Source organism: Perca fluviatilis, chromosome 20 (assembly GCF_010015445.1).
Source record: "Perca fluviatilis chromosome 20, GENO_Pfluv_1.0, whole genome shotgun sequence".
Taxonomy (NCBI): Eukaryota; Metazoa; Chordata; class Actinopteri; order Perciformes; family Percidae; genus Perca; species Perca fluviatilis.
In genome coordinates this window covers 10,143,336-10,166,734 of record NC_053131.1, presented here as the reverse complement: position 1 = coordinate 10,166,734, position 23,399 = coordinate 10,143,336, and the positions used below count along the sequence as shown (strand labels likewise).

Below are 23,399 nucleotides of genomic sequence, written 5' to 3'. Positions count from 1 at the left end.
ATTATGCCTTAAAAAAAATTCCCATACCCCTGCAGTACTCCAAAGTACCCCTAAGGGTACTATACCCCAATTTGGGGAAACACTGCTTTAGCTCACTGTAAAAAAAACTGTAAAACTTTTACATTCAAAATCTTAATTTTGAAAATATTATTAGCAAAATGTAGACTACTTCATCAGAAGTAAAAGTACTCATTATGCAGAAACATTAATGTTTTTATACATTGTATATGAGTGATGCACTAATGCCATCAAGACAACTTTATTGTCAATTCTGCAGCAGCGTGAAGGGCTGAAGGCTGAGCACACAACCTTGGGGGGGGCATGCTCAGAATGGTGGTTCTTGATGTGCTGCTGCCGACCCGTACTGCCTGAGGCCTCTCGCTAAGAAAGTCCAGCAGCCAGTTACATAGTGAAGTGCTGAGCCCCAGCCGGTCCAGTTTGCAGATCAACTGGACCGGCTGCTTAGGATTGATGGTGTTGAATGCTGAGCTAAAGTCTATGAACAGCATTCTGACGTAGGAGTTTTTGGTGAGTGCCGGGTGAAGAGCAGAACAGATTGCATCCTTGGTGGATCTGTTACCTCGGTATGCAAACTGGTAGGGGTCCACGGTTGGGAGGGGAAGGTGGGTTTTATGTGAGCCATGATTAGCCTTTCAAAGCACTACATGATGCAACAGGGCGATAGTCATGGAAAGTGGATGGAGAGGGCTTCTTTGGAACAGGTATGATGGTGGTGGCTTTGAAGCATGACCGAACAAAAGCCTGACTCAGAGAAGCGTTGACCTCTGCAACAGTCCTTTAGCACACGACCAGGGATGTTGTCTGGACCTGCAGCCTTGCGGGTGTTGATCTTGGAGAGGGTTTTCTGAATTTGTTCTCTGAAGGCGGCGTTCCTGGCCCTCAGTAGCCCGTGGACCTCTCCTGTCAGCCATGGCTTCTGGTTAGCCCGTGTTGTGACGGTTCGGGTGGTGGTTACATCAGCAAATGCATTTGCTTAATGTATGAAGTGACAGCGTACGAATACTCCTCAAATGTCTGTATGGTTGTTCTAGGTAGCTGCCTGCTTAAACATATTCCAGTCAGTGGTGTCAAAGCAGTCCTGAAGTCCCCAGAACTGGTTTGGTGACTTTCATCTCTGTTCTGCATACAGGTATTAGCATGACAGTGATGTGGTCAGAGGGGCCGATGTGAGGGAGGGGGAAAGGCTTTGTATGCATCTTTTGTGTGAGGTGTAAACCAATAAGTCCAGGGTGTTACTTTCTCTTGTAGGAAAGTTCACATGTTGATGGAACTGGGGGACAACAGTGTTGAGATCTGCGTGGTTAAAATCGCCAGCGATGATGATAGAATCCGTCTGGGTGGGCTGTCTGTAGCTCACTGATGTTTATCTGGTGGAGATAGAGCTTAAGAAACAGGGTAGTGTATTGTATAATATCATATGTTTTGTATGTAATCTTAATCTGCTGTTGTGGAAAATACTCCAAAAAAAAAAATCAGATTTTAGTCTAGTATAAGCTGATAGTTGGCAATACCAGTAGACACAATATCTCTGTAAAATAAGCTTTTTTTCATTTATTGCTTGCAGGGAAGAGCCACCACCAAAATTACACCGATGTGACTGAAGAAAGGCAGTCTCGTCTCCAGTTCTTATAGCACTTGCATCAACACGCGCCAACAGTAACTCAACAACCTCCCGTAGTATGTTATGTAACCTTTCTTTAACATGGTGTTGACGTGTCTTGACTTAGGATACATTGTTGTGCTTTTAGCCTTTATACTTCAAGCATCTGCACTTCTGCTCCCCTCCTCCCCACCCATGCCCGGTGGTTACATAAGGGCTCTTATGCATAGCCTTAAGTTCTTCAAACACATGTACTCAGAATGAGGTCCTCAGGCCCTAACTCTAACCCTCTGTTACAGTGAGTTTATGAAGGATATTATCCAACAAGTAAACATAATGTAAATAATACAAGATACACAGCCTGAAGTCAATAGCCGATTATAAAAGCAAGATCATAATGACTAAGCATTATAACAGAAATGCATCTCCCACTGCAAAATAACTCCTCACCACAGCTGTCAGACACATTTAGTGGCATAGAATGGAAACACTCTAAAAAGTAGGCTACTGCAAGTATCTCAGTAGGCTAAATGCACTTACTGACATTTTACCACTGCCGACTTCAGTGTCTGTTCTAGTTGTGGTAGGCAACGAGGAAAAAAGCTAGTGGTTGCTGAGCGACACCAAACATCCAATAAGTGTTTGTCTCCTGACGTAATCAGCATGACTTGGGCATGTAACTTAAAAATGAAAGGCCCTGCTTGAGGTCTCGCGCTTCGATATAAAGAAAGGCATTTGGCACCACCAGGCGTTGGAGAGTGGAGAATACCGAGAATTTAACAGCGCCATCGGCTGCCCTGATTACAGCCTGTCAGGCGAAACGTTGCACCACAACGTACACAAATCTCACCCTCCTACGTAGTCCAACCAACCAAGGTCCTATAGCTACACATTACTCTTTGATTTACAAAGCAGTTTATGTGCAGTGTATTTATTACAAATCCTTCTTTCTAGCCAGCCCATTATTTAAAATGTATTAGCTACACTAAGACATACCTTGAAAAATGTAAAACTTTGAGTTGGTCCAATTTGGAATTTTTGTTGTTGATTTTCTGTTACTTTAGTGATGCATGGAAATGCACGCAGTGACCCGTACTGCCGAACAATGCAAAAAATAAAGCGAGTTAGACAAAACCAAACAGACGTTGATGTTTCGTGTAGGGCTGCATCTAAAATCCAAAATTATTTTCATTCAATTTATCTGTCCATTATTTGTTTCCCAATCACCCCGAAAACCTTGGATGAATGTCATTCATCATTTTTCTAAAGTATTCTTAAGTTCACTTTGTACACTAAGGCAAATTCCCGTTACAAATTCCCGTTACCTTATGACCAATATGATTGAGATTTTTTTCAGTTCATGTTGGCAAGATTTTTTTAAGGTTTATTATTGGAATATAATCATTCATCTTGCATCTTTGAATGAATTAACACTTTATTGCAAGCGTTTTCCAATATTATATTTCACTCGGTTAATACATTTCTTTTCAGGATACAGAAAAGATGACGAAGTCCCTCAGTATATCTTATCATATGTCTGACTCTTCTTATGACCTTACTAGTCACGGGACATAGACCAAGCCTCTGGTGAAGAAGGCTACAATAGCCAGCGTGTAGTGGAAGGTCTGCCTAGGAGGCAAGCTAAGGGTAAAAGAAAAAAAAGGCGACTGAGATTCAGGCGTGAGGGGCTGCCTGAGAGACTGAATTTAGGGCTAAAAAGCCAACATCAACGCTGTGCTGTCCCATGATTCATTTCGAAAAGAAAAGGTCCCAGTTATTTGTATCATAGGGGTTCTTGTAGCGCCGGTGGTAATTACAACGCTAATCTTTAGCGTTACGTTCTTCTGTTAACCGTATTTAATGGGATTTTATTCGGATAACACATAGTATTATTAGACGCTGTTTTTTATTTTACACTTGATTGCAGGTGAGTAAATTCGCACATGACCGCTGAAGCTAACGTGAACTAGCAAGGCCACACACTACGTGCTAGCTCGCTTGCGCTAATTTAGCTAGCTAGCTAGCTAGCTAGCTAGCTAGCTAGCCAGTTAACGTAAACGAGGAGGAAGCCCACTTCGCGACTAAAACCTGCTTAGTTTGTAATGTTAGCCAGTCAGTTGCGCTATCCATGTTAAAAATGTAATACTATGATGAACTTGACATTAACAGTGAAGAACGTCAACAGTGTTTCCTTGGTGTTGAGTTCTCTTTCACATCCTCTCTTCCTCATAGGTTGCTGTATGTTTCAGGATGTCATACCCTCCTCCGCTCAACCGCCAGCAGATTGGCATCCCGCAGTTACCTCCCAGGATCCCACCTCCTCAGTATGCGGGATTTGGACAGGCTGTCCCGCCAGGTAACCTTATTGAATACCTCACATCGGCAGTAACAGCGATGTGTTTTATAAAGTTTAGCCTGATAATATGCACCTTTTTGTCGCCTATTAGCATTACTCAAATGAAAAGCTTATAACAGTAGAACTGCAGGGCTAAAGTGTATGTACAAGGCTGCATTTGAATCCCAAATTCTTCTAGTTTCTGAGAATGTTTGGTATGCGAATAAACTATAACCAAGGCATACTTTATACCACATTATGTAAAACACAACACCTGTATAAGGTTTCACACCTCTAGGCCTAAACAATCATAGGAGCCAAGGGCACAATTACATTTTGAGGTGCCAAGAGTGTTTCCTGTGAATGCCTGTTTGTTCTGTTGCATTTCAATAACTTCGACCAGCTCTGTGAGAGTGAAAGAGCAGAAGCAGCGTGACAGTGTTTTTGTAACAAAGCTTTGGCTACTGGGCTCACATTTTTGATTTGATGTCAGACAGAAACACCCGTTAACCACAGAATATCTCTGAAAATTATCCGAGATACTGCAGTCAAAACGAAAAACAAAATGGGCCAATAAACCCCAAAAGGTAAGTGATCTGTACCTGAAAATGGTAAGGGAAATTGTTAAGAAATAAACAGAAAATCATATCACAAATCATACTTATTGCATAAAAAAAACAGCAAGACAGTTTCCAGCATTTGTTTGGTAAACCTGGTTGGTTATTGCCTCGGATAGTCACACACAAAACAATATAGCTTTTTCTGTGGTTGTGTGTAGTTGTTTAATTATTGTATTTTGTTTCTCTTTTCAGGTACTCCCATGATTCCGGTTCATATGGGTGTTGTGACCCCCACACCCACAGTAAGTTAGAAACTGGACTTCTTACTGTATGTCAATTGAAGCATCAACTGTTTTGTATGACCTGCTATTAAAAACATGATACTAGCACATTATCGGTTTAGCTCAGTATTTTTTCCTTTGTTTCTTTTGTTGTCACTCTTATCCAGAGCAACAATAAAGACACCTGAATATCTAAAATATAATTTGATGTTGCAGGTTCTTGTCCCGACCACAGTTGCTGTAGCACATAAGCCAATGCTTCCAAAGAAGGAGCCTATGATCAGAGCCAAGGACACGGACGACAGCGGTGGCCCCACCACCACTGTATTTGTGGGGAACATCTCTGAAAAGGCATCTGATATGTTGGTCAGACAGCTTCTAGCGGTGAGTTGACAGGGGTTAACCCCTCCGTCTGGTGTTGTTCAGAAAATGCTCCGATGAAAGTCAAGCTATAAATAATAGGCAGCAACAGTGAGTTGCTTAGGGAAAGTGTTGCAAGTGACAGACACTTATTGGAGTTTGTACAAAACTCAAAGCTCCAACACATTATCAAGGTATGCAGCACCTTGTATCAAAGCAAACCAGTTTTACAGAAAGAAAGAAAGAAAGAATGCATTGCCTACTTAACAGGTTTGGATCATGGCTGCTCATCACTCATCTCACATGTCAGACACATGTCTCCGGGACACACAAATACTGTTGCGCCAACTTTCTTACCAATGATTACTTGATCATTGATTAAACATTAACTTTTGTAATGTGAAATTAAATTATTCTTTCTTTTCCTGTTCTTTTTTTAATGTAGAAATGTGGTATTGTTCTAAGCTGGAAAAGGGTCCAAGGTGCCTCTGGGAAACTTCAAGGTAAAATGTGCACAACCCATTTAAACCATTTTCTCACGATGTGAAGGCTCTGACACACCAAAAGGCAGTCGGACTGATCAGACTGCTCCTGTCTCTAAAAAGTGCTTCGGAACACACAGAAGCGAGGCCGACTTGAGCGTATGATCTGCGCCTGCGTGAGACGTAATACGTCTCCATAACAGCACTAATCTGACAACACATTACTTGTCATTTAGCTGGAACAACAATCCTGTCCCTGAGCAATTTAGCTCATTGGTTGATGTATCGCAGTGGGAATCGAACCCGGATCTCCCGCACCAAAGGCATGTGTCATATCCACTGCGCCATCACCACCCAACACAGACACAAAGCACAGAGCACGTTCTCGTCAGTCATTGTTTTTCATCAGAAAGCGTTGATAGTGGTCAAGAAGGATCGTTGTTGTCATTACTCGCTGAACGGAAGAAAATACGATGGCTAGTAATAAGAAGATACTGGCGTTGTCAGCTCTCGGGCTTCTTCTTTTGGAAAAAGCACTGACTCGCTAGTCAAAGGCTAGCACTCCACCAATCAGATTGGTCATTGAGTCCGACTGCCCGCTGGCCGATTCAACGAGTCAAATCGGCCAAAATGGATGCAGACGGCGTGTCCGACTGACGACGGTCAGACCTCTCCAGACTGTCCGATGGCCGATAATCGGGTTGGTGTGTCAGAGCCTTTAGAGTCACTGTAATTCCATTAAAGTAGCGATCCCACTTTACTTTTTACAGCTTTGAAAGCTTTTTTGGCACTTAGTAACAGGAAGAAACTATTTGAAATTGAATGTAAAATCAAATTCAGTATTTTTAACATCTGTGGAACTAACTTTTTTTTATCTGCTCTCCTGGAAGCCTTTGGGTTCTGTGAGTATAAGGAGCCTGAATCCACACTGCGAGCCCTCAGACTTCTGCACGAGTTGCTCTTAGGTGATAAGAAGCTGTTGGTGAAGGTAGATGCCAAAACCAAGGCCCAGCTAGATGAGTGGAAGGCCAAGAAGAGGAGTGCCAATGGGGTATGCTGTTCACCTGCTGAGCAAAAAAAAACATTTCTGTTACTTTACTTTTGTTAAAACGGGTTTACAAGTTTGTTTTCTGGCTTTAACATATAGGGAGCCAGTAGTGGGTCAAAGAATGGGGATGACGATGACGAGGAGGTTCTCGATGAAGAAACACTGCGTCGGGACCAGGTGGTGAAGGGGGCTATAGATGTCCTCATCCGAGAGTATGCAAGTGAGCTCAATGCTCCCTCGCAGGACCCCGACAGTCAACCTCGCAACAAGAAGCGGAAAGAAAAGAAAGAGGAGGTATTGTTTGCATGATTTAGATGTTCTCTGATTTGAAACTGTTATGGAAACTGCTGAGTACTTAGTGTGTTTTTTTTTTTTCTTCTTGTCTGTCTTCTTTGTGTAAGGAGGATATCAATGCCATGGAGATGGAGGATGACAAGCGAGACTTGATTTCCAGAGAGATCAGTAAATTCCGGGACACACACAAGGTAATGTATCAAATTGCTGTTATTACTCTGTAATATAGGCTTTGGAGAAGAAATCCTCCACATTTGTAATTAGAAATTCCTCAACAGCATATGGAGCTGCAATTTAATAATGTATGGAGGTAATTCCTCCATAAGATTGCTCTGTTACTGTCAACTATAGCAAGGAGGGAGTGTGTTGATTTATAGATTAGTTAGTGAAATTCAAACATTAAAGGAATAAAAAGTAGATAAATATTTAATAGTATTAAAGATTTAAAGTGTTAGAATACTACATCAACCACTCATTGGTGGCTTTATAGAATCTGTCAGTGTTCCAAATTGGACAAGAGTTGTTATTATTATTCCTCCTAATACTGATTTGAGACTAAAGGTTTGAGCTCTGCACAAGCTAAAGTCATCACACAGAGTGCATGGACACAATGTTAAATTCCATCTAAAGCTAATCTATTGATTAAACCCCACCAATGTGGTAGAGTTCATTTGGTGACTAGATCAAGATGAATCTCAGCTTTGGAAAAAGTTGCGAGGATAGGATGTAAGTATGGTCTTTCATTTCTTCTTGACTCATGTTGGGCGCTCCCTTCTGGAGGGTGTGCAGAGGGGCAACTGGCTCTCAGTTGTCTTCCATTATTTCTATTTACACGTGGACTCGGGGGGGACAAAGGGCCACTAGTACTGGTGCTGGAACTGGAATGTACACATTGCTAGTGATGTCCAAATATTGCATGTTGTACTTGTACTCAATCAGATTTTAGAAGGCAGGGCAGCTCAGTGAACCTCTGCAGGTCCTCAGATGGTAAATAATGTGTCTGAAGAACACACAGACAAAATTAGCCTAACCACTGCAGTAGTTTGAACTGCAGCCTGTAGTATTACTAAAGCAGGGAGCGCCCCTCCACAGCACTCTGTGGTCTGAAGACATGCAAGGTAAGTGCTTGTATTTTTTTTCTTCTCTAATTTAGTTTTCAGACACTTTCTTTCTTCTCTTCTGTACCTAAGTGACTCCACTCCTATCCCTTTAGTTAAACAATGAGAGAAAAAGGAAATGGATTAAATATATAAGTGGATTTGTGAATCACATTAACACTATTAGTGTTTGAATGAGGAGGACAAAGCTGCAGGGACAAAATACCTCATAGAACTCAACTTTAATCCAACTTCCAACACTGCTGCAGTGGTGGGTCATATTAGGATAAACATAAATTTTGTGATATGTGAGGCATGCAGTAGGAAACATGAGATAGGAGGGTGACAACTTGTGTCAATTTGCATGCAACCTAATATAGCCCACCTCAGTGACCGTGTTTAAAATGTCAATTTAGTTGTTCTCAAGCAGTATGCTTCAAACCAACTGCAAAATCAGCATTTTTCCATGAATGGAATTTTAGAACAAGAGGTAAGTTGTAGGATGGAAATAAGGTAGAGAACAGGACAATACAATGAGAGCCAGATAGTTAACTGACATCTTGTGAGGTACTGTGAATAGCCCAGGTGTTTTCAAGCCCTCCCTCCGGACTCGAAAACATGCTAACTATGGTTTACAAATGCTAATTTGAATGAAGTTTAGCTAAATTACAATGGACAACGTATAGCTCACGAAGAACTGGTAGTTCAGACCTCTTTCAACCTTTCCTCCTCTTTTTATTTTTGTTTATCAATTAACAGCTGTCAGACCCACATTTCCGACAGCACTTAACACTAACAGCTGTTGGACATTTTGTTAAATCGGTAAGAAGACTGTTTGAACTGTGGGTCTGACTCGGTTGAGGTTTATTATATTATTTATTGGGTTGGAGAGGCCAAAAACACTAGAAGACAACCTACAGGTAAGACTGTTTTACTAATTTCCTTGTGACAAAATGGAATACAGTATCTGACTTGTTTCCGACAGGAATTTAAGTTATTGATGTTGTTTATGTGGCTGAACTGTAATTAGATAAACTGCTTCACAGGTATCGTTTGGACATTTTTCCTGATTATGTTGACTTTACACATGACCTGCTTTTCCTCCCACACGTAGCCTGTAGGATGTGTAGGGGCAGAGATGGGCTGAAACCGTAGTTCATCACCTGTGAGTTGCACACCAATAGCTCCAAAACGGTCTGTAGAAAATGCCATGATTTTGATGTCATCTAGTTAGAGAGCAGACAAATGGTCAATACTTTAGAGTAGATTCCAGATAAGCTGGCTTAATAATAATAATAATAATAATAATAATAATAATAATCACTATTGGAAATGTTCAAACCACAAATGTCCACTGTTTGTCCAGAGGGAATTGATTTTGCAAGAGGTATCTGGTGCTGTACAGAATCTCTGGCATCTAAAAGCATGTCTGGTCACCTTTCTCTTTTGAATCTCTGCAAATAAAAACATATCGACATAATTAGTCGTATCATTCCTCCCATTTCACGACCTTCAAGAATTTGATTTCATTCTGTAAAATACCTTGTGTTGCAATGGTGTACTATTTACCACAGAAGATTACATTGTAAATATAAAAGCAACTTCTGCGACACAATGTACTCCCAGTCCCGGGGTCTGTCACACGGCTGCGTACGGAGCTCCCCCACTGTTGCAGGGCAGCACTTGCATTGCAGTCTGGCACTGCTCCCCTGCATCTCAGATGACCATGTAGAGAACACATGGGAGCTGATTATGTATTTCACTTAGTTGGGCCGTCTGCCATGTAAAGCTTTGGCTTGTTTTAATGCACTCAGCACCAATAGGTAATACTAAACCAGGGCGTTATATAGCAGGGATCTTAAGTGTATAGCTAGAACGTGTTGACCTGACTGTTCAAAGCTGACTTGGCACTTGGTAATGCTTTTATCCTAAGTGTTGCATGAGTAGCCCCACTTTGAAATAAACCCAAGGAATTGTAAAGTGCATAAAGCATTACGTTAACGTGGACCACTAGCACCTTATTGACATGATGTTGTGGTATAATTTAACTTCATGTCAAACATTATGCATATCCCTTGTGTAAGGCCAAATCTATTACTTTTCAGCATTTGCCTGAATGCACTTTGATTTGGAAAGTGAGCACATATAGGTTTCACCAGTATGTATTCACCTACAGCTGTGTTTTTATGGAATGGCCTCTTATTACATCAGAGCATAATCTCACATCTCCATAGAGCGCATAGTAGATGCAGAGGTTGAGTTGACCTGTTACATATATGTGAAAAAAAGAATTCAATATTAGCGTATGTGATAAATGGGAAGGCCGGATACTGGAGCCAGGTCAGGAAATGATCTATGCACAACACTTATGTAACAAAAATACAATAATGTAAATGTGTTGATAAAACACAAAGGTTTTACTCTTAGATGGTTTGAACTTCCTCTCTGGCCGTAACTCCTTCCTTAAGCACAGATTACCTGAAGTTTTTAGGTGTTTTTCCACACGAGATTTACAAGATTTACCCTTTTTAATTTATGGTTTTAAATAAGCGTGTTCTAAATTGAGCAGCATCTGCATTAAACTTGCTCAAACAGCGGACCACTCTTCCTGGAGGAAACACCAGGGCTAAGAGGACTTCCTCACTTGCAGCAGCCTGTCTCTCCAAGGCAATGAGTCATGGCAGTATGTGAGCATGTCTGGCCAAGGGAGTCAAAATCATTTCAAGTATCGTGCTGATAATGTGTGTTTTTAGTATGGTCTTTTCGCTATTGAAAGTCTAGTAACACATGTTTTCCCTTTTCTTCCTGTTGGGCTCCTGCAGAAACTTGAGGAGGAAAAAGGAAAGAAAGAGAAGGAGCGACTGGAGATCGAGAGGGAAAGGAGAGAGAGGGACAAAGAGCGGGAGCGGGAGAGGGAGCGCCGTGACCGTGAGAAAGAGAAGGAAAGGGAGAGGGAGAGGGACAAGGAGCGGGAAAGAGACAGAGATCGCGAACGGGAGAGAGATCGTGAACGGGAGAGGACGAAGGAGCGAGAGAGGGAGCGGGAGAGGGAAAGGAGTCGAGACGTCAGTGAAGATCGCAGCAGATCGAGGTCAGTGGGAGGCCTGTGATGTCAGACCGGATGCTCAGTTGTCCTTGTAATGCAAGTCAAAGCACATGGCTCATTGTGACAGTATCTTCTAGTGTATAAAACCACTAATAGAGGGGCTATAATTACAGGTCAAATAAATAAAATGTCATAACAGCAGCACAAGTATAATAATTGTGATAAAATGATGATGCATGTTTCTACTGATTGGTCCAAGGCGAGCCTCCATCTTACCATCATGGGTACTTAAGTGTAGTAAATTTGTCAATTGCTTCATTATTTAATATTATTATTATTATTATTATTATTATTCATCGGACTCGCTGATGGAGACAACAGTAAGTCTGGAACAAGGCTAGTAAATCAGTGACTGTTGTAGCTTTGCATTTTTACCATTTTTTTGTCTTAACAAAACATGCTGACGATAATCGCCTCTTTATGCCTCCGCACGAGCGATAGTCGTGGCTGAAAGTGTTATGTTTTTGGGTTGTCTGTCCCATTCTCATGAGTGCTATATTTTAGGAATACCTGTTGGGAATTTATTCAAATAGGTTTAAAACGTCCAATTGGACTCAAGGATGAGGATTTAAATTTGGTGGCCTCACGTAACACATTTCTGGCCATAACTCAAGAAGTCGTATGCTAGTTATGACTAAATAACCTACAAATGTCTTAATAGGAAAAAATAATGAAGTGATGAGATTTTATACCCCAAAGGTCAACTTCACTGTGACTTCGGCAGAAACGCTTTTCTCGCCGTTATCGACGCAATAACTCGGGAACATAACTGTTGATTGGGACATGGACGTAAACTGCAACTTGCTACTTGCTCATGCTAGTTTTTTGATTGAAAGCTCCAGAACAGCTTCTGAATGAGTGCATTGGGTGCAGCAAATACATGGTATTCAGTGTATTGGTATTCAGTGTATAGGTAATCAAGTGTGCTGGCTCATGCAAATATGAAATAATGAAGCCACCGTAGTAAAGTGCAGCTCTGCTTTTGGCAGTTGTTGCTGGCTAAGGCCAAATAAACATCTATCTTAATGACTTTGTTGTTACATTTATTAAAAAGTGTTTTCCTCATTTCAACTTTAAGATATTGTGTTACTGGTGTCAAACTAATTTAATTGTCTTCTACAGAGAGAGGACCAGAGAAGAAAAAAAACGAGACCGTGAAGAAGATGAGGAGGATGTGTACGAACGTAGGAGACTCGAGAGAAGGCTTAGAGACAAGGAGGCGGCTTACCAAGAAGTACCTATATCATATATCTATATATACATATCATATCATATATCATATGCTATCATTGTTCTGTCATTTTGATTGATTAAACATAAGTTTAAATAAGTGCACATAAAGAAATGAATTTAATGACCGTCTGACTTAGTGATGGTTGAATTATTTTTCTTCTTCAAAGCGCCTGAAAAACTGGGAGATCCGGGAGAGGAAGAAGGCTCGTGACTACAGCAAAGAAACAGAGAGGGAGGACGAGAGGCGTCGTGAAATGGTATACGTGAACGGATACCACACCATCTCGAATTGCTAGACGATAATTACGCCCATTGGTTTTTAGATGATTTATAATGTTCAGATATGTGAGGATGAGTTACTGGATTTATGCTGATACACTAATTGTTACTGTGTTTAAATTCAGATGAAAGAAGCCAAAAGGCTGAAGGAATTTCTTGAAGATTATGACGACGACCGAGACGATCCAAAATACTACAGGTGATTATCTTAATGTACAGTTGAAAGTGTGAGGTGCACACCTTTTTTGCCTGTGTTTTTAATTTTTCATTACTTGACCCCTCATTCTCATCCTCAGGGGCAGCGCTTTGCAGAAGCGACTTCGTGACCGAGAAAAGGAGACAGAATTGGACGAGCGAGACCGGAAGAGGGAGAAGGAGGAGCTGGAGGAGATCAGGCAGAGGCTTCTGGCTGAAGGCCACCCTGACCCTGATGCTGAGCTGCAGAGAGTGAGTCAATCATTCCATGTACATATATTATAGTAAGCGTGTTACACTCAGCTTTTTAAGCTGATGTCTTAACTGTCATGTAAACCAGAAACGATTTCCGTAATCAGGTTAGGGGAAAATCGGAAGAAACCTGGAGAATGCAGATTGCACTGCCAAACATATGAATGAAGCTGGATGAAAGGAGAGCTCATTACATGGAGCGTTTTGACCTTGTATTTACAAAGAAATTCATCCAAAGCTGAATTTGACTAAAGCTGAAACAAACACAAAGTAGCCTCTACAAGTCATTTTTTTTAAAGATTATTTTTTGGGCATTTTAGGCCTTTAATTCCACAGGACAGCTGAAGACATGAAAGGGGAGAGAGAAGGGGAATGACATGCAGCAAACCCGCGGCCGCTGCGTCGAGGAGTAAACCTCTATTTATGTGCGCCTGCTCTGCCAACTGAGCTAACCCGGCCACAGCCTCTACAGATCTAAATAAGTCTGTTTCCACCGCTGAACATTCGACTATTTGGTAAATTGCGACACATTTGCGTTGCTATGGAAAAGCTCCACTCTGTTTGTGTGTCTAGAACTGTGGCAGTCTTAATCTGTGTGATGTGATAAGTATTTTTGTTGAAGAAATGTAGGCACATATAGTAAACTTCAGTTTTTCTCTTGAGAAGTTTCCTCTTTTCTGTCTCCTTTTTGGTGTCCAATCTGTAATGATGATAGTGCATCGGTTATTAAAATGCCACCAGTCACCAGATATTGATATCTTAACACATAAATGAAAAGGGCACCAGAATGTGAGGTCATTGTTCATGTGTCATGTATATTTGTGTAGATGGAGGAGGAGGCAGAGCGCAGACGACAGCCTCCTCTGAAACTTGAACCCGAGGAGGACGTGAACCAGGAGAAGGCTCGCAAGGAACGAGATCGGGAACGAGATCGAGAACGAGATCGGGAACGGGATCGGGAACGGGATCGGGATCGCGAAAAGAGAGGGACGGGAAGGCCCGCAGAGCCGGTACCTCGAGCCCCCCAGCAGCGTTCGGATGATGATGAAGAGGAAGGCGAGGAGGACGACTACCGCGATGGTGAGGACTCGCAAGAGGCCAAGCCGCAGCTCAAACCCATCATGCGACCAATCACCACTGCTCCCTCAGTTTCCTCTGCCAGTGGGAACGCGACTCCAAACACACCCGGCAACGAATCTCCCTGTGGCATCATCATTCCGGGCGAAAACACTCCTGAGGTGCAACCTCCGGAGGAACACCGGCCCAAGATTGGTCTCAGTCTCAAACTGGGTGAGTACAGTAGCAACGTAAGGAGGCCGAGGGACGGGTTCCTTTTTTAGCTGCTCTGTGCAGAAATAACTGGGGTCTCTCTTCTTCAGGTGCCACCAACAGTCCCAGCCAGCTCAACGTTGGAAAGCGAAAGAAGCTGGCGACCGTGGAAAGTGTTTTCAACAAGTTTGATGATGAGGAGGCCGATGAGCAGCCTCGCAAAAGGAAACTGGTTCCGCTGGACTACGGCGACGACGACAAGAGCCTGGGCCTGGATGGGGCAGAAATTCCAGGGGCCAAAGGCAGCGTCAACACCGAGGAGAAACGCAAGCACATAAAGAGTCTTATTGAGAAGATCCCCACAGCCAGGCCCGAGCTCTTCTCCTACCCTCTGGACTGGACTATGGTTGACTCGGTAAAGAGCCTCTGGCATATTACAATGTTCAAAAGGTCAAAGAGTTGAATAATTATTATTCTGTCTCGTTGCAGTAGGGTTTAGGTCCTCATCTACATTCATCGATTTAATAATTCAGCGGCTTACTTCCTCATAAAATGTTGAGTAATAGAAAATGTTCCCGTGTTGTTCTAATTGTCCTTTATTTACTGTAGACTCTGATGGATCGCCGCATTAAACCGTGGATCAATAAGAAGATTATTGAATACATCGGCGAGGAGGAGGCCACGCTGGTTGATTTTGTCTGTTCAAAGGTTTGTGATTTATTTAATTTAAAGCTGCAGTAGGTAAGATTGTGAAGATCCAGGACTTTGCCAACAAATTTGAACATCGACAACTTCTCAGTCCCTCCCCCCTTTCTGCTGCAGCCCAAACCGTCTCCTAAGCCCCTCCCACACAACGGAGTTTGACAGAACTGCATGTCGGACAACATTTAAATAAAACACTAACACAATGTTAACTTTACTCACCAACATAACTCACCAACAGTAAAACGATGCTAACTAGCAGGCTACTGTTAGCCATTTCAGCATCATATCAGACCGACCACTGTGCAAACGTTACTATCATCCTCACCAACGTAGCTTTGTGGACTTTTGACTACTAATAACCAAGTGAAAGATAAATCATTCATGGTAATTGTTACCTGTCGAGAAGAAATGTGGCTACATCTGCATCGTTCTTCAGATCTTTAAAATCCCGGAGCTCACGCCACCTCTGAAAAGCCACTTCACCACCGGAGTTTTGGGAAACTTTTCTGCAGCTCGTGCGCGGGGGAAGGGGGAGGGGAGAACGCTCTTATGGGCCCTATCTTGCACTCAGCGCAATTGCCTTTGTACACCGACGCATGTATCATTCCTATTTTGCACCCGACGCACAGCGGACTTTTCCCTCCATAGACGCACGTCGGTAAATTAGGGAATGTATTTGCGCTCCCGGGGGCGGTTCAGCGAAAAGAAAAAAGCGTAAAGAGGAGCGTTCCGGCGCAAACGTTACTTTGTGCTATTCTGCAGTTTCAGAAAACAATTCCGCCACTAACCAGGAAAAACCTGGTCTAAAGTCAGTAGCGCGTTATTCAGATGCTATTTTAGGGGCGCATACTTGGCCATAATGTAGCGTGTGCACAACGCGCATACACTTCTCTCATCTACAGCAGTTCCCATTTTTGAAAACCATACATAATTACAAAGGAAAATATTACTGAAAATGCGCTTCAGGTGTTTGGATAGGTCAGGAGGCACTTTACAGTACAGTCCTCAAAAAGTCCCAGCATTCTTTGTGGCTTGTTGTGTTTTACACATTTCCATGAATCATGGATGTGTTGATGACATAAATGAGGAAATATTAGAGGACTTAAGGAGACGTGATGTTGAACTACGGCGGGATCTTGTCCGGGAGTAATGCGCGATGCGCTCCTGATGGAGCGGGTGGGCGCGGAGATGGAGTGGGGGAGGAGGAAGGGGCACAACAGGTGCAGGTGGTGCGTTTGGAGGCCACGGCTCCATTGCTGCAGCAATCCTCTCCAGACTTGAGGAGATGCGCCCGAGTGGCCGCAGCAACATCGCCACCCGCCAAGACGACGGCATTTATTACTTTGCCGCATCTCGCGCCGGCAGCTCCCGCTGGCGTGCGCCAGGCAAATCCGCCCGTCATAATAGCAATCCGCCATGGAACAAGGCCCTGCTCTTAAAGGGAATGTGAGATGACGCTCTGATTGGTTTATTGCACGGCACGCAAACCACACCTAGCTACTTCAGACCAACCCATTTTAGATTTGCGTCGGGCGCAAGACTCATTTATCCCGCCGGTAAAATAGCAACAGCGAGATACGCCCACAAAGCTACTTGCGTTTTGCGTTTCATACTTGCGTTTCAGATCGTTAAAATAGGGCCCTATATGCGTGTGCGTGCCTGAGCAGTGATTGACAGGCAGATAGACACCCCCTGTGGCCCTGATTGGAGAAAATCAACTGGGAGCGGTGGAATTTTGCCAATGGCACTACAGGCTGTAGGTGGTGCCAGAGGAGCTGGATTTTTTTTTTTTATATTACATAATTCATGTAGTACTACTGGATCATAGGGTCAGTTTCAGCAAATATGACAGAAAGTTACTTTTATAAGACTTACCTACTGCATCTTTAAAAAACTGGTTCCTGTGGAAAATATGAAAGCTTCTCAGTATATTAATTTGTTATATTCATAGCTTTTTATAAAATTTTCTGTCTTGAAATTTGTTGTGTTGCACAGCTGCTCATTTGAAGTGTTTTTTCTTTTCTCTCCAGGTGATGGCACACAGCACCCCTCAGGGTATTCTTGATGATGTTGCTATGGTAAGTTGAATCACAAAGCCAAAGTCTGTTTTGAATTGATCTTTAATGGGTGGTATTGGTTATTTGAACCTGAGGCCTGTACTACGAAGCGAGATCAACATGGCCTGGATTTCTTTCAGTTACCAGGCTTCACCTAACCTAACAACCGCGGTCCCGCATAAGCTGTGTCACGACGGTGGTTCACAACTAGTTCAGTCAACCCAACTCAATCCAGTGGCGCGCGCGTTCACATAAAAGAGGCGGTGTTAGCACAGCTGACCAATCGCAAACCTCTACCAGAGCCGCATATTTTATATAATTCTACATAAATAAGAAGAACACAGACACGGTTTTCCAGGGAAAATGCAATACAGTCGCTGCTTCCTACAACAGGAAGGAAAGCTGGCAAAAAAAATAGGCGACGCTGTAGATGCGTAAATCACAACGCTTACCAATATCACTTCCTCATCAGTCAGGACCAAGATCTGACCATAATTACACTTGTCCTTTCCATAAACTGCCGTTGCTTTAGCCTATTATTTCAGTTGCAACCTTGGCAGTGTAAGCGATCGTGAGAGCAAATAAAAAATATAAAAACTAATTCTAATTCAAAAACACAGCTGACAAATAGCCGATATGTAATTCCCTCCCATTAAAATATATATTTCATAAAAATACCCATCAGGGAATGTTAACGGGGTTGTCGGTCTCTAAATGTTAACTTTTGTGAGTCTCTCTCTCTCTCTCTCTCTCTCTCTCTCTCTCTCTCTCTCTCTCTCTCTCTCTCTCTCTCTCTCTCTCTCTCTCTCTCTCTCTCTCTCTCTCTGTGCGCGCACCGAGCTCCGCCTGATCTTCTAAGAATGGTGACGCCGTTCTCCATCGAGTATTGATTGGTCAGTAGGCGCTGCTTTTACACCGGTTGATCTCCAACTTAACCTGCTCCCGATTAGGTTAACTAACCAGGTTAGGTGTTCAGCATAAGTTACCACGGCGATTGAATCCGGGAACAACTGATCCGCCGTCGTGGTACAGAAAATCCTGGGTTGAACCTTAAAGTGATGGTTCGGAGTAATTTCACCCTAGGGTCCTTTGCACCATGATCTCGAGCCAAACACCCCCCCAGAAGCTTTTTTCACCTGGGTCGAACATTGGGAGCGTTAGCGTAGCGTAGTGTTATCAGCTGAATAGCTTAGCGCAGAGGCTAATGGATCCGAAGTGTCTCTTAACATTACCCCACTAATAATGCCCGAAATGATACCAAACGTCTACAATAGTACAAATAGGTTATGCACTCATAAAACGATGGATTGTAAAATTTGTAAGTACACCAGAAGTTTATGTAAATAACACTTGCCTGCTGGCTTCTGCTCTCTGCTGCTGCTGTTGCTGCTGCTGTTACTATCGGGCAGTAAGAGTGCTTAGGGACATCTACAAATTACAACACCGAAAAGAGATGCAACAAAAATATTTATTAATTTAATGATTAAATAAGGTAATGTCTCCAAACTTACCTCAATTATTACTTGTCTCCTGCTAGTTATACTACAGTACTTACTTTAAAAAATAAGTTAAATTAAAAAATATTTTTGTTGCATCTCTTTTCGGTGTTGTAATTTGTAGATGTCTCTAAAACACTCCAAAGATCATAATACAAGAGAGCAAAAGCAGAACAGCAAGTGTTAGTGTGTTACATAAACTTCTGGTGTACTTACAAACTTTACAATCCATCGTTTAGGAGTGCATAACCTATATATACTAGTGTAGACCTTTGGTATCATTTTTCGGCATTATTAGTGGGTAATGTTAAGAGACACTTCGGATCCATTAGCCTCTGCGCTAAGCTATTCAGCGGCTAACGCTACTCTACGCTAACTCTCCCAATGTTAGACCCAGGTGAAAAAAGCTTCTGGGGGGGTGTTTGGCTCGAGGTCATGGTGCAAAGGACCCTAGGGTGAAATTACTCCGAACCATCACTTTAAGTTAGCTCGTTAACGCCAAATCCTGCTTCGTAGTGCAGGCCTCTGATGTGCTCACTTGTTGGGCTTACGCCAAAAACACACAGGACACGTAAAGCGCCGTGAAGCAGAACTATTTTCATCTCGGCGCCCATGTTATCAAATCTGTCCGGCCACACCGGCTGCGATCAGGAGCGCAGCAGCCGCACTGGCCCGCGCACTGCAGCGATCGTTTTGCCGTCTCCTCTGTTTCTTCTGCGAGCGGCGAGCAAATGTGTTAAGCCAGGTAGATCAAATACAGGAAGGCCACAGCGCAGCCGGATACTTTACAAAATAAAACAAATTTTCAAAATAAAACACCCAAGTCTATGGTGATTTTGGCGATCTTGACTTCTCGGCTGTGTCTAGAGTGAGACGGGCGAAGAGAGAGAGAGAGAGATTTCATTCATTCTGTGGAGAGGAGAAGGGTTACTTTGTGACCGCCGCAGAGAAATACACGTCTGGTATGAACAGCCAGGTGTGCGATCGGGCACGAATCTACGCTTCAGGGCGCTTTGCGGCCGGTGTGTTCCTGGCTTAAATTTCAATTCATACTTCTCCTTATTTGGAGTATATGGTTGGTTTATACTAAAACACACTGGCAAAATACAGTAAACCACATCACAAGTAGCCAAAATATATACCGATAAATGAGTTCACCAGCAGATGGCAGTTGGCCCCCCCCCCCCGGATTACTGACACAGAAGCTAAGCAATGTATTGCTGTCGACGGGGGCTGCAGAAAAACATTTTTGTCACATAAAAAAAAAAGGCCTACCTAAAAAAATAGATCGGTTAGTGTACACTATATTTAAAAAAGAAAAAAAGACTGCTTTATCTTGCTGTCACAGCACCCTTTCTGACGGGAAACTGAAGACTATCCATCTATGCTCTCTTTAAAGCCACCCGACTCCTTTGACAAGAACTGTAATTTTAGCTCTCAGTTGCTGGTCTACCGCTGCCTCGACCGGTTGGTTTGGGTTATTGTGTGACTTCGGTAAATGTAAACCAACCCTTGCTTTTTTCAAGACCAAAGTCATGAAAACTGTAAAAAATAACAGGAAAACTGGAAATCTTATTTGAATCTGAAGTGGGGTTTTTTGTTTGGAGAACTTTGTTTTTCTGTACTATAGTTAACAGAATGAACTTAAGCCAATGAAATCCTTACAATACACAGGCTCTACAAAGTCTTCAAAGTCATGGATCATAAGGACCTTTTGTGATTTCAAAACACAGTTGTGGACACAAAGGACCCACAGACCTTGATACTGCAATGTAACATGGTTCTCTTTCATTTCTTGTTTTTCATGACGTCAATGATTTCACCTTACTGGATGATCCAGTCTGATGTCCCCTGTTTTTGTCCGTTTCGTTATCGTCAAAATAACAATGTATAAAAAACAAACAGTCACACAATAACACAAACCGACCAATCGAGGCAGCGGTAGACCAGCAACTCCCATGTTCTGCACAGAAAAAAAACAGTATAACTGTTCCAAAGAACAGTGTCACAGTGGCATGACTGCAGATTATTGGTCTGAGTTTTTATTTAAGATGAAGCCGCTTAAAGATGCTACACAGTCTCTCCAGAAAAATGAGATTATACGATCGCGTAATTCAGTGCATAATCGGCCAAAGTCCGTATATTTATGCGGGGGGGGGGGTGCTTTTTTCAAATACGCCGCACTTTGGCCGCATAAAATTGCCGATTTCCACGCAAAATATGCGGGGCTTGCATGATTTCATAATCCCCGCATTTTCGTTGCAAAAAAGTCACATATACAGTACAGGCCAAAAGTTTGGACACACCTTCTCATTCAAATGCGTTTCCTTTTTATTTTCATGACTATTTACATTGTAGATTCTCTCTAAAGGCATCAAAACTATGAATGAACACATGGAGTTATGTACTTAACAAAAAGAAATGTGAAATAAACTAACGAAAACATATCTTTATATTTTAGGCTCAAAGTAGCCACCCTTTGCTTTTTTATTAATAAGGGAAAAAATCTCCCTCTAATTAACCCTGACAAAGCACACCTGTGAAGGTAAAACCATTTCAGGTGACTACCTCATGAAGCTCATTGAGAGAACACCAAGGGTTTGCAGAGTTATCAAAAAAGCAAAGGGTGGCTACTTTGAAGAATCTAAAATATAAGACATGTTTTCAGTTATTTCACACTTTTTGGTTAAGTACATAATTCCATATGTGTTAATTCATAGTTTTGATGCCTTCAGTGAGAATCTACAATGTAAATAGTCATGAAAATAAAGGAACACATTGAATGAGAAGGTGTGTCCAAACTTTTGGCCTGTACTGTATCTTGGCAGAAAGTTGAAAAATGTTGTTTACTTCACACAAGAGCAGCCATTTTCCCCTGTTTCCATGGGAACGTTATGAAGTGAAGTAATTGTCATCAAATCACTTTTTTTTTTTTCTCTCTCTTTTTCATCAAACCGCAGTTCCCGCAATTTCATCGCATAAAATTGCATAAATATCCCGCATATTCCATTGCATTTTTTAAGAAAACGTGCCGCATAATCAAGGATTTTTGCCCGCAACAATCACAAAAAAACGCATTTTTCTGGAAGGACTGAATACATTGTTAAACAGTTGGTTAAATGTAACAAGTCCGGTTCATTGCATATTCACTGAGGTGTTTGATAGAACGTTTGTCTAACCAACCCTGTTTGTGTTTAGGTTCTTGATGAAGAAGCCGAAGTCTTCATAGTAAAAATGTGGAGGCTGTTGATATATGAAACAGAAGCAAAGAAGATCGGACTGGTAAAATAAAGAACCACGTTTCTCTGTCTGACTTCCTTAGATCACAGTTCTGCTACCAACAGTTTTCTGGTCCAGCAGACTGTAAACATGTGCCCGTACACCCCTCCATTCCATCAGCAAGGAGCTGCTGCCTTGAATGTGTGTGTGTGTGTGTGTGTGTGTTTGGAAAGGAAAGTCTGTGCTATGAACAGAAAGGGTTTGCACAAACATACTGCATGATGAAACTTTGGTTGTATTTTTTTTCCTTTTGTTGAGGCAAATTTACCCGTCTGTTCTCAAATATGTTGGACACATTCTGCTTTGATTTACTGTTGTCATGTTGAGGCACTGCTCCATTGTGTGAACTAATAAATATGCTTTTTTAGAAAATATTGTTTGTCTTTCTTTAATGTGTTAACTATTTTATTTCTCTTCAATACAATATCACAAAACTACCTCACAAAATTATCAAAAGACCATAGATAGATGTGATTAGCATGATCAGAATGAGAAACAGTTTTATATTATAAGTGTATATTTGACTTTGGTAGGGGTTAACTCACTATACATAGACAAATAGTAATATACACACATACTGTACAATAGAGACAATATCGTATATTTTATTGTATAGGCACATAATATACAAAAATACAATAAGACAATAAAAAAGACATACACATGGAGTGGGATGTAGAGTGCAAAAGTAATGGTGCAAAGTGTGCAAGATGCATATTGGAATGATAAGTATGTAATGTGTAGAGAAGTGGGTGGGTGGCCAAAGTGGGGATGACTCCACTTATCAGTGTTCAGTAGAGTGATGGCAGTGGGGAAGAAGCTGTTCTTATGTCTGGTTGATTTTGTGCGCAGGGATCTGTAGCGCCTGCCAGAGAGGGTGTGTGTGTGTGTGTGTGTGGGGGGGTGTTTGGCGATGTTCTCTGCCCGCTTCCTGGTCCTAACTGTGTACAAGTCCTGGAGGGAGGGCAGGGGGGGCACCAATGATTTAGATTTTTTTTTCAGCTGTCAGAATTGTGCGCTGTAATCTGCCTTTGTCCTGTTTTGTGACTGCCCCGAACCAAACGGTGATGGATGTGCAGAGGATGGAGTGCTTCCTTAAAGTCCACCACCATCTCCACAGTCTTTAGAGTGTTTAGCTCTAGCTTGTGTTGACTGCACCAGAGCACCAAATGATCAACCTCTTGCCGATGTGCAGAATCGTCACCATCCTGGGTGAGCCCGATGACAGTGGTTTTAAAAGTTTGACAGCTGGATCCTTGATCCTTAAGTTACACAATGATTCTCTCCAACCTTAATTGGAACAACAGGGACACTGCACCAAAATAAAAGCAATACATTTGTATTTAATTAGTCACTTCTAAAATGTGATTTTTTTTTGAGTTGTATAGATTTTTTTGTTGAAATAAAAATGTCCTTGCAAGGAAGTTCATTTTTTAGTCTTGCCAAATGT

At 42.1% G+C, this 23,399-nt stretch overlaps 1 protein-coding gene across 3 annotated transcripts; it reads left to right on the top strand.

The window, feature by feature from the left end:
* Window positions 1-3,358: 3,358 nt before the first annotated feature.
* Window positions 3,359-22,321, top strand: rbm25a (RNA binding motif protein 25a). Of its 3 annotated transcripts, none has more exons than XM_039785934.1 (18): window positions 3,359-3,548; window positions 3,871-3,977; window positions 4,769-4,818; window positions 5,014-5,181; window positions 5,603-5,660; window positions 6,530-6,690; window positions 6,787-6,981; window positions 7,089-7,172; window positions 10,901-11,169; window positions 12,307-12,418; window positions 12,585-12,674; window positions 12,822-12,895; window positions 12,993-13,143; window positions 13,971-14,433; window positions 14,523-14,827; window positions 15,022-15,120; window positions 17,148-17,195; window positions 21,869-22,321. In XM_039785934.1, the coding sequence occupies exons 2-18, from the start codon at window positions 3,872-3,874 to the stop codon at window positions 21,959-21,961; spliced, it is 2,526 nt and encodes an 841-aa protein (XP_039641868.1). In that variant the 5' UTR covers window positions 3,359-3,548; window position 3,871; the 3' UTR covers window positions 21,962-22,321. The 3 variants fall into 3 exon arrangements, with proteins under 3 accessions (XP_039641868.1, XP_039641869.1, XP_039641867.1); XM_039785935.1 differs by having other exon boundaries at window positions 3,360-3,548; window positions 3,854-3,977; window positions 7,092-7,172; XM_039785933.1 differs by having other exon boundaries at window positions 3,360-3,548; window positions 3,854-3,977.
* The last annotated feature ends 1,078 nt before the right edge of the window (window positions 22,322-23,399 follow it).